This window comes from Crocodylus siamensis, chromosome 12 (genome assembly GCF_052110815.1).
Source record: "Crocodylus siamensis isolate JL-2025a chromosome 12, ASM5211081v1, whole genome shotgun sequence".
Classification (NCBI taxonomy): Eukaryota; Metazoa; Chordata; order Crocodylia; family Crocodylidae; genus Crocodylus; species Crocodylus siamensis.
The window spans coordinates 18,905,981-18,924,987 of record NC_143406.1 but is presented as its reverse complement, the minus strand read 5'-3'; the positions used below and the strand labels follow the sequence as shown (position 1 = coordinate 18,924,987).

Sequence of the window (19,007 nt, the reverse complement as noted above, 5' to 3'; positions counted from 1 at the left end):
CCTGTCAAACCCAATAGTTCTGAGAGAAGTCACATCACTGCAGAGGTTTTCAACTTGCTGTGAAGTACCTTTATATTAACTATCTCCTTACTTCAGTCAGGTAAATAATTACTACTGCAATTTTAAGATTCTTGTATGTTGGATGAATCCCAAGCATATTTAATTCAAACACTTGAGACCTACATAGCTGTACTTTCTCACTTCAGTATAATTCACTATGTGTAGTGTCTGTATGCCATGAAACGTTCCAGTGTAATTACTGCATTTCCACTTGTATCTGGGTAATAACAATTACATACTTACTGGTTTTCGTATTTCTTCTACACAATTTCCATTGGAGTCACTGGAAGATGCTATGCTGATATAGTATTCATAAGATCCACTGCTACCAAGACTTCCATAACCACTAGAGCCATTGCTGTGGACTGGCTGTGAGGCAGAACTGATTCTTTCTACAACCATGGCAAGAAAGAAGGAATGGACAAGACAGCTGGCAACACAACAGTTCAAAAGACTCAGCAGAGATTAGAGAAATTGGATTATTCCCTAAGGCTGCAAGCTGGGGAACTTTTACCCACATAGGAAGTATTCCATGCCAAACCCAAGTCTCATTAAGGGCAGTTTTAGTCTCCAACATACAACTTAACCAAAATATTGTATGAGTAATTTAGTTGGGCTTCTGGACTACTTGACTAGAAAAACAAACAGAGGTCAGAAGTGCTGATACTGCTTATTTCAGTTACATGTTCTGAGATAAGAAATCCTGCATGCCTTGGGTTATCCTTAGGTTATCTTGATATATTACCCTGTGCACAGATGGTTTGTTTAAGTAAACTTCCTAAATTTCTGTGTACTTTACTATTGCTTTGTTTCTCCAAGGTTGTATTTTTTTATCTCTTTCTCTGTCTTCAGTATAAATATGCTTGTAAACTTAGAGAGTCCGAGAAATCCTTTGAAACAGATGAGTGGGTGATTCCCCTTGCTGTATGGCATTCTCCCTGTGATCACAGTATAGCCCTAAATAAAGAAAAGCAGGCTCTGTCAGTTCTGATTCAACCACAACACGGAGTTTGGTTTCTTCCACAATTTGGTGCCGTGACTCAGATAGAGACGCCCAGAGTGATCAGCTGGGACACAGACATCTCTTCACTGAAGCCCTGGCACCAAACTGAGGTAAGAGACCTTTTGAAATCTCTATTTGGGGCTTTTCAGTGACAGGCTGTCTCTGAGTCTTCCTGAGTCACTGCTTGAGGCTCACCCTATCTGAACTTTTTTTTTTTTTGCCAGAACCGTCAGACCCACTGTGTAAGTAGTAACTGTGAGTAGAAAGAGTTAAGGTTAAAGACTCTGTGTTGCTGTTGTCAATGAAAGTATTTCCCTGTGTGAATTAAGTTCTGTAAAGAACTATGAGGTCTCTCTGCGGCCAGGAGTAGAAACCTTGTGCAGCCGCCCCAAAGACAACAGATTGGCTCTGTGTGCTCTTTAAAAGCAAGGGTGCAAGGTAGAAACTCTTAGAGTGTGACTGTTTTCCGCAATAAGCATTGACCAAGGCTGATACTAAAGAAATGCTCTTGAACCTCCTGCCTCAACGCAGAAATTCCCTTGTGTGAACTGAGAGTATGAATTGAGAAATATAAGTCACTGACCAGGTCTGGGACTAAGGTTGGGTTCAGCCGCCCCAAGGCTTTCTGGAAGGGCAGTTTTGAATGCAAGGGGGCTCAACTGGAACCTCGTGACCCAGTGGACAGGTTCACCCTTTCCCCACCCTAATAATGAGCCATGTCTAACCGTGAGTAACTGCATTGTGTGCTGTTATTGCAGTGGAGTCTTGTCTTTGGACATCAGCCACAGCATCTCTGTGCAGCTAGCAAATCTCACAACCTGACTGGACACCCTGAATAAGCCATTCCTGTATGAAAGGCCTGTGTGAATTGAGTTTAAAGATATGGGGAGTGGAAAGTCTAAAGACATAACGGCTCTGCCAAAAGGGATTCCAGCATTGTACATGTACACACACTATGGTCATAAAAGTTGTAAGTCTCTAGACAAGTGGAATTGGTATACCAGAGATGATTTTAGCCAGCAGTTTCCCCTGGAGGGAACATTTGATTTAAGCAAAATTGTTCATCTCCGCAGAGACCTTGAGTTAAGAGGTAGTAATATACCACAGACTCAGTGGGACACATTTTTGATTGGTATGAAGAAGCTTTCAAAAGATGTCAAGAATCTCAAGTTCGGGGTCTTAAGGACTCCCAAGAGAAACTGAAATCTCAGATAAAAGAATTAAAAACAGAAAGTTGCACCAAAAGGGGGCCCCCATCAATAGTACCATCAGCACCAAAACAACTTTATCCACAAATAACTGGGAATGAATCTGCAGAAGATATCACTGATTTTCTTAATGTGCCACCCCCATATCAGTTCCAGGCACAATCTGAACCTGAAGAAGTCCAAAGTAACCAAACAGGCTCTTCCGGCAGGATTAGCCCACCTCACCAGGAAAGACACAGATTGCCTGAGCTCCAGATGTGAGTTAAGGACAGCTCTTTATTTTAGAAGATGGAGGAAGCTACTAGGAAACAATGTCAGATTGTATCTTGATTAAAAGAAAGATATTGGTTGAAAAGCTGGAGGTGGAAGATAGTCTGGGTAAAAGCTAGAGGTGTACCGATACATCGGTTTGGTATCAGCTCGGCACCGAATAAAGGAGAATTGACTATGTCACAAATTCACCTGATGTGGCCAATAAATACCTATGGGTGTGTGCAGCCACAGTGCAGCATGCAGGCAGTGAGGAACACGGACTGGCAGCATGGAAAGCTGGGTGCAGCTGATAAGTCTGTTGTGGTGGAAGATGAGGGGGAAGGGAAGGGGCGTGGGGGGGGCAGATCAACACCCCTCACAGTGAGGGAGGGAGTGGGGCTAGAGTAGGCACTGCCTGGCATGGGTGGGACAGGCGCAGAACAGAGCTGTGGCTCATCTGGGGGGTGCAGCTCCTGCCGTTGCACACAGCTCATCAAGGAGCTGCTCATCCTGCACTAGCCCATTCATCTGGCAGATCCTGCCACTGCTCCTGCTGCTTGTCCAGGAGGGCATGGTGGGGGATGTGTGCCCCCAGATCTGCGCGGAGTGCGGCAGGCTCAGTGGGCAGCAGCTGCAGGCTGGGGCAGCACTGGGAGGGGGCTGTGGCAAATTTTGGGGTCGCTGCAGCCCTCTCCATAGGCCCCCTCCCAGCACCGCCACCACCCACCCCGAGAGCAGCTGCAGCCCGCCCGGCCTGCCCCATGCAGATCCAGGGGCACACGCCCCCCCCACCCCCATGCCGTCCTGGACAAGTGATGGAAGTCACTGGATGAGTGGGTGAGGGCCGGCCAAGCAGCTTCTGGACAAGCAGTGCCCAGACAAGCCGCAGCTCCGCCCCATGCCTATCCTGCTCTGGCTGGACAGCACTTGCAGACTGGCCCCAGCCCCAGCCCCAGCCCCACTCCTCCCTCACTGTGGGACCCTAATATGTGACCCATGCTCCTTCCCTCCCTACCCCACTCCCTTTCACCACAACAGACTTACCAGCTGCACACAGTTGTATCAGAAATTGAATGGGCATCAGCCGATATGCCTCCTTAAAAATCAGCTATTAATATCGGCCCCCCAAAATCTCTATCAGTGCACTTCTAGTAAAAGCAATTATTTAATTAGAGTTCAAAACAAGTCACTTACTGCAAGTTACAAGGCGGGGCAGGGTGGCAGCTAAGAGACTAACTAGTTAGGCCTTGTATAGAACTTTAGTTTCTCCTGGGAGTATCACTGCTCTCCCAGAAGAAATCACAAGTGTACAGATGTTCAGGCTCTTTCTACCAGAGCAAAAATGGCCATTTCAGAAGAAAAATAACCTGGGAACAACCAGGGTTAAATCAGTCTTAGGAAAGTTTCTCCTGGGAGAATAAATGTCTATACATGCTGTGGCTCCTTTCAGAAGAGAACACGGTCCTCCATCATTCCCTCTGCCCCCTCCACCCCTTCCCCTCAGGGACTCTCACTGGACTCTGCTGCTCCAGCAGATTGCAGACCATGCCTCCTTCATAATCCTGATAGTGCTGCAGGGAAACACAGATTGTTGATGGGCAGCTGGATTAGCCAATCAGTGCTGCCCTATGCACTTCTGCCATAGATCACCAGGCAAACTACAGGAGTCTATCAACATCCCTGAGGTGTGGACACAGCCCCCCTCCTTGCCTTGCTGTACAATGTCAGCACTGCCCACTCTCTACAGTTCAGGGCTTCAGAATGTGAACATCTGTGTGTATGGCTTTGGGTAAGTTTTTCTACAAGAACAAACCTGGGAGAATTTTTCCAGATTATTTGAATATGTGTAAGCAGCCTTAGTCTCTACAACACCACCTTGCCCTGCCTTCTACCTGACTTTAGACTAACACAGTTAATGATTCCTCTCTGCAAGTGCCAAGATTACTGTGTCTAGCTTACACTGATGTTTCTGGTTACCACAAATGTTCAGTCAAACAGGCAGCTCCCTAACGTCTGCATCTTTCCCTCCAATACCTCCACATACCTTGGACTTGCTGGACACACTGCAAGGCATAGCTGAAAACAGACAGTACTAGGCTTCCTGTCACTCCGTTTCTCTTCTCAGAGGTACTTTTCTAATTCCCCAGGTTGTCATCATCAGCGTTTTATGAGAACGGCTCCAATCCAGTAGTTCACTATAGGAAAAGAGGTACTGATTAGTGGAAACCCCTGGCACAGAGGTATTTCTCTTGATGCCTGATTCACATTTATTAACTGAACCTTCCAGTTTGTGGGCTGGCCCTCCAGCTTCTCTCCCTCAAACTTGCAGTATCAGTCACCTAAAGCCTCCTTTACTTTATGATTAAATTACTGACTTCCTTTTTCAAAATTGATCCCTTTCCCTTTGTAGCAGGGCACTAAGGTGCCGCTACTTGTGGAACAGTAATGAAGGAGCCCAGGTGCAGGTTGCTAGGGCAAATGGAGGGAGCCAGTGACCCACCCCTGTTAGCAGTCAGCTGACCGAAAGGGCCAGGGCCTGGTTCCTATATAACTTCCAGGCTGAGGCCAGGCAGGCAGTTTCCTTTGGGCAGCCAAAGGGGAAGGAACTTTGCTGGAGCGAGAAAAGAGAAGAGGCCAAAATGCATGAGTTTAGTACAGGTGAGGGATGGAGCACCCTTGGGGGTGTCTCGAGTGATGTTTAGCTGAGGGGCAGAAATTAATGTTATAGCCTAGGGGCTTGTGTTTTGTGTTTGCAGTTTACACTGGTGGCTTGGGAGAGGCTATAAGGGGAAGGAGGCGGCCTCATAAGCGGACCTGCGGCAGAGCGAGAAGCTCCAGACAAGGGGGCAGTGAGAAGCCCGAGCGCCCAGTGAGGCACAGTGCAAGATGAGGGCTGCAGAGAGCCCGAGCGTCAAAGAGTATAAGACCGAACAATGTCTGGTACATTGGCGAGGCTCGGGGCGTGGTAAAGGGGTGATTAGAGCCATGCATAGCCCATAAAGCTGGGGTGTGCAGGAACACCCATTACCAAAACAGGGCTAATGTACAAGAAGAAAACTGTGTTCAGGGAGACTAAGGGGCAGCCTCCCTATCATATACATTTGACATCAAAGATGTGGTGGGTGAGAATTTAGGGTGCTTTGTAGACAAACTGGACATGGTAAGAGGCACTAGGGGAGAGCACAGCGACCCTAGGATGCTTGTCTTGTTATAGACTCTATTCTCCTCCCCTCCTACTAGGATCAGGGCAGTCACCACAGCCAGATTTAATTATGGGCAACTTTCAAAGCTTGACATCAAACTGAGAGCTCTACTCTCCACGTTAAGGAGTGACACCATTGACTCAAGCTGCCAAGAAAATAAAAGCAGAAATATTGGTTTCTTATCCTTGTTCTCTACAACTCCTGAATGTGAACTAGTACTCAATACCCACCATCAAGGATTGGAATCCAGGACTATTTTTGCAGTATGGGGTAGCCAGGAAGTATGGGGAAGATGAGGGTGGGGGAAGCTGTGGACCACCAAACCAGGTGGCACCCACAAGGACAGCCCAGCCTGAAGAAAGAGAGCTTTGGGAATGTGAAAGACAGGGGGTGGACAGCAATACGGCACAGGTAAGGAACGGGAAGGTTAGAGACAAAAAGCCCTTTAGGACTTGGAGCGAGGGGGTAGCAAAAGCACCAGTCACAGGGCTCAAGTGCCTATATACTAATGCTAGGAGCATGGGGAACAAGCAGGATGAACTAGCGCTCCTGGTTGCACTAAACGACTACGACTTAGTGGGGCTGACGGAAACCTGGTGGGATCCATCCCACGACTGGGCGGTACATATTGAGGGCTATAGATTGTACAGAAAGGACAGAGTGGGGAAAAGGGGGGGAGGGGTTGCGCTCTATGTTAAGGAGCAATATACATCAACCCTCATCAAGACAGAATCAAAGGATGAGGAAGTAGAAGGATTGTGGGTTAGGCTACATGGGGGGCAAGGAGAAAAGGATTTGGTGGTAGGGGTCTGCTACAGACCCCCACATCAAGGGGAAGAAATAGATTTGGGGCTCCTGAGGCAACTCTCAGAGACCATAAAAGCTGAAGAGGCGGTGGTCATGGGGGACCTAAACTACCCGGACATCTGCTGGGAGACACAGACAGCAAAGTCCCACCGCTCACGCAGGTTTCTAACCTGTGTACAGGACCTCCACCTGACGCAGGAGGTACATGGTCCCACTAGGGGGAATGCCTTACTGGATCTGGTATTGGCAACGGGGGATGACACAGTAGGGGACCTACAGATCGGTAGCCATCTGGGGGACAGTGATCACCTAAAAGTACAATTCAACATAAGGCGTCGAGTGGGTAAGGTAACCAGTAGGGTGAACGTGCTGGACTTTAGGAAAGCTGATTTCAGCGAACTCAGGCGATTAGTGAAGGATGCACTGCAGAGTAGTAGTTTTGAAATGATGGGAGCCCAAGAAGGGTGGCTGTGCCTTAAGGAAGCTATCCTTCTCGCACAAAGCGAGACGATCCCCGTGCGAGGTAAAAGAGGGAAAGGGGCCAGGAGGCTTCCCTGGCTGACCAGAGAAATCCAGGGCAGACTAAGGGCCAAAAGGGGAGCACATAAAAAGTGGAAACAGGGAGAGATCACCAAAGAGGAATATACCTCTTCTGTTCGTGCTTGTAGGGAGGCAGTTAGACAGGCCAAAGCTACCATGGAGCTGAGGATGGCAACCCAAGTAAAAGACAATAAGAAATTGTTTTTTAGATCTATAGGGAGTAAAAGGAAGGCCCAGGGAGGAATAGGACCCCTGCTAAATGGGCAGAAACAATTGGTGACGGACAGAGGGGACAAGGCTGAACTCCTCAACGAGTTCTTCGCCTCAGTGTTCCTAAGCGAGAGGCACGACAAGTCTCTCACTGGGAGTGTAGGGAGGCAGCAGCAAGGCACCAGACTTCCATGCGTGGACCCTGAGGTGGTGCAGGGTCACTTGGAAGAACTGGATGCCTTTAAGTCGGCAGGCCCGGATGAGCTCCATCCGAGGGTACTGAAGGCACTGGCCGACATCATTGCAGAGCCACTGGCGGGAATATTTGAACGCTCGTGGCGCACAGGTCAAGTCCCGGAGGACTGGAAAAGGGCCAACGTGGTTCCCATTTTCAAGAAGGGGAGGAAGGAGGACCCGGGTAACTATAGGCCAGTCAGTCTCACCTCCATCCTTGGCAAAATCTTTGAGAAAATCATCAAGGCTCACATTTGTGAGAGCCCGGCAGGACAAATTATGCTGAGGGGAAACCAGCACGGGTTCGTGGCAGGCAGATCGTGCCTGACCAATCTAGTCTCTTTTTATGACCAGGTCACAAAACGCCTCGACGCAGGAGGAGGGGTGGATGTCGTATACTTGGACTTCAGGAAGGCCTTTGATACGGTATCCCACCCCATACTGGTGAACAAGTTAAGGGGCTGTGACTTGGATGACTGCACAGTCCGGTGGGTGGAGAATTGGCTGGAGGGTCGCACCCAGAGAGTCGTGGTGGATGGGTCGGTTTCGACCTGGAAGAGTGTGGGCAGTGGGGTCCCGCAGGGCTCGGTGCTTGGACCGATACTCTTTAATGTCTTCATCAGCGACTTGGACGAGGGGGTGAAATGTACTCTGTCCAAGTTCGCAGATGACACTAAGCTATGGGGCGAAGTGGACACGCTGGAGGGCAGGGAACAGCTGCAAGCAGACCTGGACAGGTTAGACAAGTGGGCAGAAAACAACAGAATGCAGTTCAACAAGGAGAAATGCAAAGCGCTGCATCTAGGGAGGAAAAATGTCCAGCACACCTACAGCCTAGGAAATGACCTGCTGGGTGGCACGGAAGTGGAAAGGGATCTTGGAGTCCTAGTGGACTCCAAGATGAACATGAGTCGGCAGTGTGACGAAACCATCAGAAAAGCCAATGGCACTTTATCGTGCATCAGCAGATGCATGACAAATAGGTCCAAGGAGGTGATACTTCCCCTCTATTGGGCGCTGGTCAGACCGCAGCTGGAGTACTGCGTGCAATTCTGGGCGCCGCACTTCAAGAAGGATGCGGATAACCTGGAGGGGTCCAGAGAAGGGCCACTTGTATGGTTAAGGGCCTGCAGGCCAAGCCCTACGAGGAGAGATTAGAGAAACTGGACCTTTTCAGCCTCCACAAGAGAAGGTTGAGAGGCGACCTGGTGGCTGCCTATAAGTTCATCAGGGGGGCACAGAAGGGAATTGGTGAGTATTTATTCACCAAGGCGCCCCCGGGGGTTACAAGAAATAATGGCCACAAGCTAGAAGTGAGCAGATTTAGATTGGATATTAGGAGGAACTTCTTCACAGTTCGAGTGGCCAAGGTCTGGAACGGGCTCCCAAGGGAGGTGGTGCTCTCCCCTACCCTGGGGGTATTCAAGAGAAGGTTGGATGTGTATCTAGCTGGGGTAATGTAGGCCCAGCACTCTTTCCTGCTTATGCAGGGGGTCGGACTCGATGATCTATTGAGGTCCCTTCCGACCCTAGCATCTATGAATCTATGAATCTACTTCACTGAGAGATTAAACCCTCAGAATACACTTAGTTTGCCTGTACATGAGGGTGGAGACTGATCTGATACAATATAATTACCCTGTGCTGGAGCAGGTTTGATTAACAGTCCGCTGGAGCGTAGTAATTACCACACTCCAGCAGCCCCCCATGTATCAGTATCTCTGTGCTTCAAAATTTTCCGTGGGGAGCTTGAACTAAAACTTGAATGAGTGCCCAACTGGTATTTTGAAGCGCGGGGACACTAATACATGAGACACTGCAGTGCTTTAATTACAGTGGCTCTAGGAGCCACTCTAATTGAAGTGCAGCCCTCCACCACCTCTGGAGCACATGTAAAAGTGCCCCTAATGTCTAGATTTGTTCCTGAGCCTGAGCCACACAACTTGTTTATAATACTGCCTCTGTCAGTACAGCTTGCAGATGTGTAAGTTAAAGCTACCCAAACCTCTTTGTTTTTGCTCTTTTTGCTTTATTCTTATTTCGGTTATTAAACATGCACAACAAAACTCCAAACAGACAAACTTTATTTTTCCAGGTATTACAAGAATACAGTTATTGTAGTTAACTCTTCCCTGTTCCCAGGACTTTACTAGCAATGCTCTATTGTTTGTATAAATCACTGGGTAAATTTGTTTAAAATGAATACATTATACATGTCAATTTAACTTTTAGTAAATTATTGTTTTTAAAGAAGTACATTTAAAAAAAAAGAGAACTCCTACACTTCTAAGTATTCTGAGAAAATGTTTTCAAAGTGTCTTGCTTTACAAAGAGTAAGTACTGGCATTAGGCAAACAAAGTGAATTCAAAGGAAAAATCATTGACCCCTCTAGCCCCTAGGACCATCCTCTAACAGTTGTTTTCAACCTTTTTTCACTTGCAGACCCCTAAAAAGTTTCAAATAGAGGTATGAACCACTTTGGAAACTTCAAATGGTGGTGTGGACCCCTATGAATTGCAAGTGTGGATGTTCACATACTTTTGTTAATCGGTTATCTTTCATGGACCCCTTAAACATAGTCTGCAGCCCCCCCCCCAAGCGTCCACGGATCACAGGCTGAAAATGGCTGCTCTATAACAATTATCCAAATCAGACCAGGTATGAGGTGTCACACAAGAGTATTCCTGGTGACATACTTGACAGCTACAAGCTCCAGACCTTGCCATTCAGGCAACCTGGGAATGAACAAAATCTCAGGTACTGCAGCTGCAGCAGGTTTCTGCTTTTGTGTGTTAGCCCTCTGCTCCAAACTTAAGTACCCTCCCCCCACCCCTAAATCTAAAATAGAAATCAATGAGTTTGTTGTGCTGGCAGGAACTGCTTGGTCTCCAGAGTCTTCCACTTGAGCAGCCTTCAGATCTACGCGTGTGGAAATTACTGCTGTTGGACTCTGGTCCATTGCCCCTGGGGCTGGGTCCTGTGCATGTGTTGCAGTGTACCCCGGAGTCTTCGCCATCCTACTTCCTGCAACCAGGACTGATAACCATACTATCTTGCTGAGTTCTCATCTCAGAAATGACAGCTGGCAACTGATTCTCATTTAGATCCAAGCCAGCACCTTGGAGCAGATTTCTGTTCATAAAGGCTGGTGAAGTGCTGCAGCAGGGGGGCTCTGCATGTTAGTGTGGCTTGCTGACAAGCCCAGAGACTTTCACTTCAGAAAGATGGTTCTTTAACTCAAACATTAGAAACCAACCTCCTTCTTTTGCCATACAAAGACACAAGCAAACACCACAACAAGGGACAGTTCAGCAGGCCAAGGCATCCTGCCTTACTAGAGAGGCACCTCACCTCCACTCCCTGTGGGTCCCTTGGATTCACTTCTTTACCCCAGAGACCTCCTCCTGCTACTTTATTTCAGGCACCTTCCTCTTCTGCTAACACCAGCTCACTCCTTTGCCTGGGGTGACAGCAAGCAGAGAGAGAGGAGCAGCAGCTGGAGCTTCTTGTCTGGAGCCTGAGCTCCGCAGCGGAGCCGTTTGCAGCCAGTCCGGCAGGGGCTCCCACGAGGCGCGGCGCGAGGCTCAAAGCGGTCCCGTCACCGCCCGACGGTAGGCCCGGCCCGGAGTCAGGGCCGACGACAGACCCGGAGGCAGACGAAGCTTTCCAGGCCCCCCCCCGCCCACTGGAGACGCGGACAGGCGAGACACCCCCCAGTCAGCGCGCAACGCCCCTGCAGCACTGCCGGGCTCTGCTCCCGCTTCCGCACCCGCCGCGCAGCCCTGCGGCTGCTGCACACTGCACACATCCTGGCAGCGTCACTGCCCACCGCTGCCTCCCATTGGCCCGCGCTGCCGGCCGACCTCGCCCCGGGATCTGCTCTATCTGCCGCTCGGCGCCGCCCGTCACGCCTGCGCGCTCGGGTGCCGGGGCCGCCTCGCCCTCCCCAGGGAACAGCAAGCCTAGCCGAGAGTCTGCGGAGCCACCGCCCGCGGCAGCCCCGCGCAGAGCGAGCTCGGGCGGGCAGCAGCCTCGGGGGCTGGGGCTGTGAGCCTCAGCCAGGCAGGGCCCCTGCAGCACACACTTAGAGCACTGCAACACTCGGAGCATTGTGCCAGCTTGGCTTCAGGCACCTGAGGCTGTTTTCCATGGCAGGACTTCAGTGAGAATGGAAACAAGCTCAAGAGCTGAGAGGCTGACTTCAGAAGCAGGAAAGCAAATACAATACTGCCTGCATAGAGGGCCACCTGAAGTATGAGTCTTCCCCCACTTCATGAAAATACAGGAAGATGCTGGCTTTATCATCCCTCATGGGGGAGTGAAGGATAGCAGCATTTAGCTCCAATACAGAGGCTTAGGGAAAGTTCAAAAAAGAGCCACTGAATCCAAAACAGGGGCAAAATATTTTACAAAGAGCACCTAGACAGAGTCATACAGACACATTACTTGTAACAACTGAGTGAACAGATTGCTCTGCAACTACATTTGTCACTAAGTCTACAATGGAAACATCTTACTGGCTTGAAGCATTTTCATTTTTTGGCAAATAGAAACTTTGGTAAGTCATCTGTACCATTACAAAAACCAAATGCTTCTAAAAGGAGCCTTTCCTGGTCAAAGGTCACCAAGTGACATACTTTACTTGGAAGAGATTATAAACATCCCACCATGTTGAAAGGCAATTCTAAATACCTCAAAGCAGTATTAACTGTTACATGCAGTCTCTGCAATTTAAATATTGGCGTATACAAGTGTTACAAATATGTAGATGTGTACAACACATTAGTGATTATAAGGCATTATTAAATTAAGGCAAAGTCTGTTCAAGTGGCAGAGTCTAGAGTTTAGTCCAGAAAGGCACAACTTGGATATTTGGCTCCCATTTCTTCAGTAACACGGGGTCAAAAAGAGACCTCTTTAAATGGAGCAAAGAATAAGATAGAGAAGAGGGTAGATACCTAGGTACCTTCTTCAAATGCATTTAGAAAGCAACTACTGACAGTATTATATTGGCTCCAGAGTTGCAAAACCTTATTAAATCCTCTTCACCAGCTCATACTCAAGTTTATAAGGCACTGTACAAGTTGTGGGCTGTGCTTATTAGTATTTAACAATTAGGAGTGCCTCTTAAAGAAGGCACACTTTCTATAAGTCAGAGAAAAGCTAATGTTTCACTAATCAGAATAGTTTTGCTTCATACATCAGTAGGTGAGCTTGAGAACACAGCAGGTTTGCAGTAGAGACTGAAGTAAGATCTTCAACTGTTGTGAGTTTCTTCTTAGAACTCATGAGGATGTACTCCAGACTATAAATAGAAGAGGGGGGGGAGGCAGGGGAGTGGGTCAAGATCAGGAGAACTTCCCCCTTTCCCAAAAGGCAAGCATAGAAAAAACAACAACAAAACAAAAAGCATATCGCGCAACTGAAACTCATAAACACAATTAAGTCTCAAATCATTCCCTGCAGTTGTTCCTCCCCAACCCATGATTTTCTTTCTGCATGTATTTGCTTTCAGGGTCACATACTGGGTACTTCTAACTTGCAAGTTATTTATGGCATCCACATTTGTAATCGCAGACCACACACATCTACCTCCATGTACTTTAGAGACAGGATTTCTCACAAGCCTTAAGCTACATAAACCTCTTCATCTCTATTTAAACATTAAGAAACCAAGACAAGGTTTGAGAGCATCTTTCTCAAGCTCCCAGAGGGAAAAAAAAGGTGAACTCCATGGTAAAGCTGTGACTAGAACTCACTTTTAGTCCTGGTCCTCTGCTAGATCCCATTTCACTACACAAGTTACTGTTTCCAAGTGTCACCACGTCTTTACTGGTATACCAGTAACATGCAATCTGGCAATATTAGCACTCCAGACTACCACTTTTGTCAGACATTTAATATTGTTAAAAGTAAGTATTGCCGAGTAAGCTATGTTTTGAATGCCCTTATCTTTATAAACACAGTGGCTGCTGCTGATACATTGGTCTGACCTGAAAATAAATATGCCCCAGCTAGCTAACCCCACTGAGGAGTCCTTTAAAAGGAAAAAATAAGACACAAAAGACTTACCAATGATAATTATGATGATGATGAGAACAGTAACAATCAGTATTGCCCACATCTGTGTAAAAAGACATCACAGCATTACCCATGGATCAGCTCTAATAAAGCTTTTAAGTTACTACTGAAGCAGCAATACAAACATAGTCTTGCAACATATGCCACTAAAGCAGCAAAAAAAGGTACACTTCAGTCTTGCTTCAGGCAACATTAGACAAGTTAGGTTTAAGTTCAGAACATAAAAGGCCCGTTTTACTGTAGTTGTTCACACTACAGCACAAAGCCCATCTGAGTTATGTAACATGCAAGCTGAAGTGCTCAAAACGAAGCCTTCTTTACTAAGACCCAGCAACTGTCTTACAACTGTCCTTTACCACTGACTATCCAGAAGCTACTAAGTGTTCCTAGCTCTTCCTATAATTGAAAATGGTCAAAAACTTAAAGCAACTGCAGCGTCCTCTACAACATAGTCTTCTGCATGTTGCTACTCAACCTGCATCAGTGGACTTCTTCTGAATCTTAGATTACTAGAATCATTTATCCAAAACAGCAATGTAGCTAAAAAAAAAAAAAAATACGTTATGTAAAGCCAGGCTTTAGCTAGTACACAGGAAGTCAGAGGCTTTCATGTGGTTCCAGAGTACTCTTTTTAAAAATCAAGGCATTTCTGCGTGCAGTTTTGCCACTGTGTAGCACACAGGTTCTTTTAGCTCAAGAGAGTAGTTAATTGGTATTGAAAACACTCAAGCCTGATGGTTACCTTGCAGTTCTTCCACCAATACTTTCTTTTCAGCTTGGCAGCACTTGTTTCAAACTGGGAAGCTCCTGCTTGCAGGGCATCGGCACGGTCATCCAACTCAGACAGCTTCTGATCTCGCTCCAACACCTTGTCTACATTCACCCTCATGATGTCAACCACCTGCAAGTCAAAGGCAGTGTTAACGATTCATAAACCAAATCAGTTCCCCTCCACTGGATTTTTTAAAAGAAAAAAAAAAAAAAAAAGCCCAAACAAACTTGAAAGATACCACTGTCATAAACCAAGTAGAAGCTACCACCTTTTAAAGGAGTTCTTACTTTAGTAAGAACATCTGTAAGTCGTTCATTTACTTGTGAACTGATGCTGCCTAGGATTGCACCATCAGAAGCTGTGGGTTGAGATCCCCAAGAAGTACAAGTAAGCCATTAAGACTGTTGTGGCAAGGTGATATCAGCACAGCTTAAGAGCAAAGATATGAAAAGCCTACTGTTTAGACCATACATTTATCCTCCCCTCCTCATTTAGCATACAAGCCCACTGAACTTTTCTGGATGGCTAGAATAGCACACAGCTTGCCTAATAACTCAAGGGATTGTACTCTCCTTCAAAGGATAGGTTTTAGGTTTCCACACAAAATTGATAAAAACTACTGCATTTACTCCAATCCAAAAGGAGGTTGTTCTCCTCCCCTCTCCTTTAACATGTGGGGGGAAGCCCCTCATCTTGGATTTGAGTACAAGGCCATGACATGAACAAGTGGCTGCTGCAACTCCAACTCCAACCCCAACCCTGCCCCAGGGAGTCTTGAACCAGACTTGGAGCTGCAGCTGCTGCCCCCACCCCTCTCTGCCTCCCATCCTCCCCCAACTTACTTTCTGGCTCTAACCTGGAACATGGAGCTCATGGTTGCTCTGGCCCCAGCCCATGTGCTTGCTCAGTAGTAACAATGGCAACAACAGTTGTGGCCTGGCTATGGGGCTGTTGCCACAACTGTTACTGTAAGGCTGGACTGAAGCAACCATGTGCTGTGCTCCCCAGGCAACACACACGGACAGAGGTAATGGGACAGGTGCAAGGAGCTAGGGATCAGGACAAGGCAGGAATTGGAGGGATGGGGTTAGGTAGGCCACAGATAAACAGAAGGGGACAAAGGGCAGGTTTTAGACCACTTGATTCCTCTACTGCCTGGCCCCACAACCACGGCTTGCCTGGCAACACCACAGAGGTAGGAGTGGTGGCGGGTTAACCCAAATTTAAGATGACCCTCCAATAACTAGAGTCTATACATGGAAGATTAGAACCAATTTATAAAGTTGGTCTACACAGAATCTAGGTCAGGGTAGACAACCCCTGGCATGGGTGCCAGAGTGTGGCACATGAAGGCATTTTGCTTGGCACCCATGCCATGGGGTGGATGGTGGGGAAGGGCCCAGGGCTGCCCTGTTACAACAACTTACAAGTCAAAGTTGGGAGTGTTTTTGGCACTCTGCCCAAAAAAGCTGCTAACCCCTGAACTCTAGTGTGTGTGGGGGGTAGTAATCTTAAATTCAGATTCATCTTGGAGTCAGGTAATTACAATAACTACAAGTTTCAATGTCTTTTCAGCTCCTGAAAGGGGAGGCTCATTCTCTCCCAGAAGCCAAGCTCACCAGCACCTTTTTATGTCCAAGTCTCACAGAGTTAGTGCACAGGGCAAGTGAACCAAGGGTCACTTACTAATATAGGAACAAGTTGCTTGCAACAAATGAAGAAACAGTACATGAGACTAAGGGCAAGAACAAACATGAAGAGATGCTGTCCCTTCATTAACATACCCAGGCAGACAAAATTTAAATTTTGACCACATTACATTCTAGCTGCATCTCCCTCCACACACCCCCTCCCCTGGGGTCTCCTGAGGTCAGTAAGCCAGGAGAGGTGCAGGTGAAGACTGTACCTCATCTACTTGGTGCTGTGTTTGCTGAAGACGACGATTACTGCCAGAGGCAGCGTTTGAGCTTCCAGTGCCACTTGCTGACCTGCAGAGAGAGTTGTAGTTATTTTATACTGCATCCCTAACTGGGACACAAGACTTCCAGACAGATTTTATATGCAAGTCACAGAAAATGGCTCAGCAACCAGTCCCCATTCTCAGTAGGATGAAGAGAGAGAAATGCAGTCATTGCCACAGTCCTTCAATGGGGTTCTTGCAACTGCCAACAAGAATAAAGCCCCATTCAAATGCTCTAAAGCAAGGATTGAGGGTAGCCTTTCTGCCACTTTCAAGCATGCCAAAAATAAAGAACCAGAAAGCAGCAGGGTGAGGCACACCTGAGCTTCCTTGCTTCAGCTCCAGTTCTGGAGTGCAAGAAATAGAAGCCAATGGCCAGGGTTTACTTATTGGCAAGAGCCTCAATAGCAGCCTAGAGGCAGTACAGACACTCCCTCAGAGCAGGATCTCTCTGAAGTTTGTAGTCTTTAAGCAGCAAAGTGAAGTTAGCTACCAGCAGAGTTCCCAAGTCTTTATTTACCACCAGTGCGTGGCTGTAGAATCAGCAGAGGGCAAGCAGAGGCAGACTAATACAACAGCCAAGAAGGAAATGAGATAAGCAATAGCTCACATTGCGATCAAATGCCAAGAACTACAACCCATTAATATTTTCCTCCCTTTTGAAATAAAGGCACATTAATTCAGGCACATTTTATTATTTGAACTTGGAAGTTCAATAGCTGTCAACAGATATTTAGATCAATTTGTGGAAAACCAGATGGTTTTGAGTAATTATGTCCAAGCAGCATCTTCTACTAATTAATAATTTTCTTAGGTCACTAGGAAAGAAAGGCAATTCAGTGTTCAGTGCTAGATACTTCAGAAGACAAAAAGCTTTGTAAACAGTTACAGAGCTTCCCTGAGCCCAGTTTTTCCCCTGAACCTCAGGTAGCAAGTGACTGTCTTATTTCCTTCTACAACTTCAGAACTTCCAAGTGAATAAGAGTATAAAAACACAGCAGGTGTTTCCTTTCTCTCTCACATCCCTCCTAAGTTAGGGGAAGAGCTTCATTCTCAGCATGTCAGTTTACTCATCTGCTCAGCTTTTATTCCTGTTATGAACACCAGACGCCTATACTCCAGTGCAGAGGCTGCTCTGACATTCTGCAATTACAATACAGCAAACTCCATTACTGGAATCTGGAGTGCCAATTACCACGCTCCCACAGCCAGCTTCTGTCTGGTATATCAGCATCCCTGCACTTCAAAATGGTGGTTAGGGCACTTTATCTTCAAACACACCCCGTTGCCATTTTGAAGCACAGGGATGCTGATACACCAGACCCTCCAGGTACTTTAATTACAGCCCCTTTAATTAAACTCCCCCCACCCCTGGAGCAGGTGTAGAGTGCACTGTGTTTAGCATTCTGGTTTACTCTGTTCCAGATCCAAGCATACCATTACATTCCCCTTAGCCAATATCAACAGGTAGTCAGCACTCAAGCAATTAACTTTTTCTAGGAATCTTGAAAGCAATATCTGCGGTTAGAGGTGACTGAACTATCCCTGACTTAGAAATGAATTCCCACTGGGCTGCACGTGAAAGGAAAGGGGAAGGCTCAGGCCCCTTGTCAATTTGCAAGGGTGGCTATGCCGACCCCTAGGGGAATCCTCCCAGAGAGTTGCAGCCCAGCACTGACAGGACTGGTGCTACCTTTTTGAGTACGGAAGGTCAGCCCCAGCGCCTTAGGTCTTTCACGGAAGCTGGACGGCTCTTAAACAGAAAGGAGGCCGCCGTGGACCCCGCAGAGCTCGGGAGGCTTACACGCAAGGAGCCGTCGCGGCCGAGGCCCACGCTCGCCGCCCCCAGCTCCGGGCCCGGCGCCTTGGGACCAGCCTGGCTCGAGGAGCCTCTTGCGGGCGGGGGTCACGGGAAGGGACGAGCGGCTCCGCGACCAGCCCAGAGCTCGGTCGCGGGGACGCTGCTGTCCGCCCCTGCCAGGCCCCAAGAAGCGCGACAGGCAGGGCCTAGGGCCACCCCCCAAGCCCGCCCGGAGGAAGCCCAAGGACAGCGCCAGCTCCCGGCCCAGGACACGCGGCGACCAAGCCGGGTCCCCACGGCCCCTGCCCCGCCCTGGACTCACATGCTGGCGGTCTGGCGGGCGGCCTCCTGCGCACCTCACAGGCTCCCCGGGGAGCAGCACCAAGCCGGAAGTAGCGCGCAGGCTGGACAACTGCAGGATATGACGCCGGGGAAGAGCCTCTTCAGCCCCCGCCACGGCCTGTGGGAGGGGCCTGGCCTGGGCCGCTGGGCTGGAGTGGGAGCAGCACGGCCGAGCCCACAGTCAGGCGGGCGCCGCCTGCGCTGCCCGGGGCCGACCCGAGCCTGCCGTGCCGCCGCGCGGGCCATGTCCGTGTTGGCAGCCGCCCCGTCGTCACCCATGCTGCAGAGCGGGCGGCCCGGCCGGCGTGGCACGGAGCGGGGGCCAGAACCCGGCAACTGACGTGCTCGTCCCGGCTGAAGGGCCTGGGCTCCAGCGCGCCCGTAGCGGCTGGACCTGGCTCCGGAGGAGACTCGCACCCCCATCCGGCACACCCCGCCTGGCCGCCGAGGGTCAGTGCTGGGCGCAGCCGTCCCCCAGGCTGCAGGCAGCCCCTTTAGTGTCCTGGGCCCCACGTAGATGTTAGTGGGGTGAA

The 19,007-nt window shown here is 48.6% G+C and overlaps 1 protein-coding gene across 1 annotated transcript; it reads right to left on the bottom strand.

The window, feature by feature from the left end:
* Window positions 1–11,909: 11,909 nt before the first annotated feature.
* On the bottom strand, window positions 11,910–18,598 carry VAMP3 (vesicle associated membrane protein 3). Its single transcript, XM_090024518.1, has 5 exons — window positions 18,455–18,598; window positions 16,278–16,359; window positions 14,342–14,500; window positions 13,591–13,642; window positions 11,910–12,823 (listed from the first exon to the last, which is right to left on the bottom strand). Coding segments are annotated over exons 1-5 (315 nt in total). The 5' UTR covers window positions 18,457–18,598; the 3' UTR covers window positions 11,910–12,803.
* Between the last annotated feature and the right edge of the window lie 409 nt (window positions 18,599–19,007).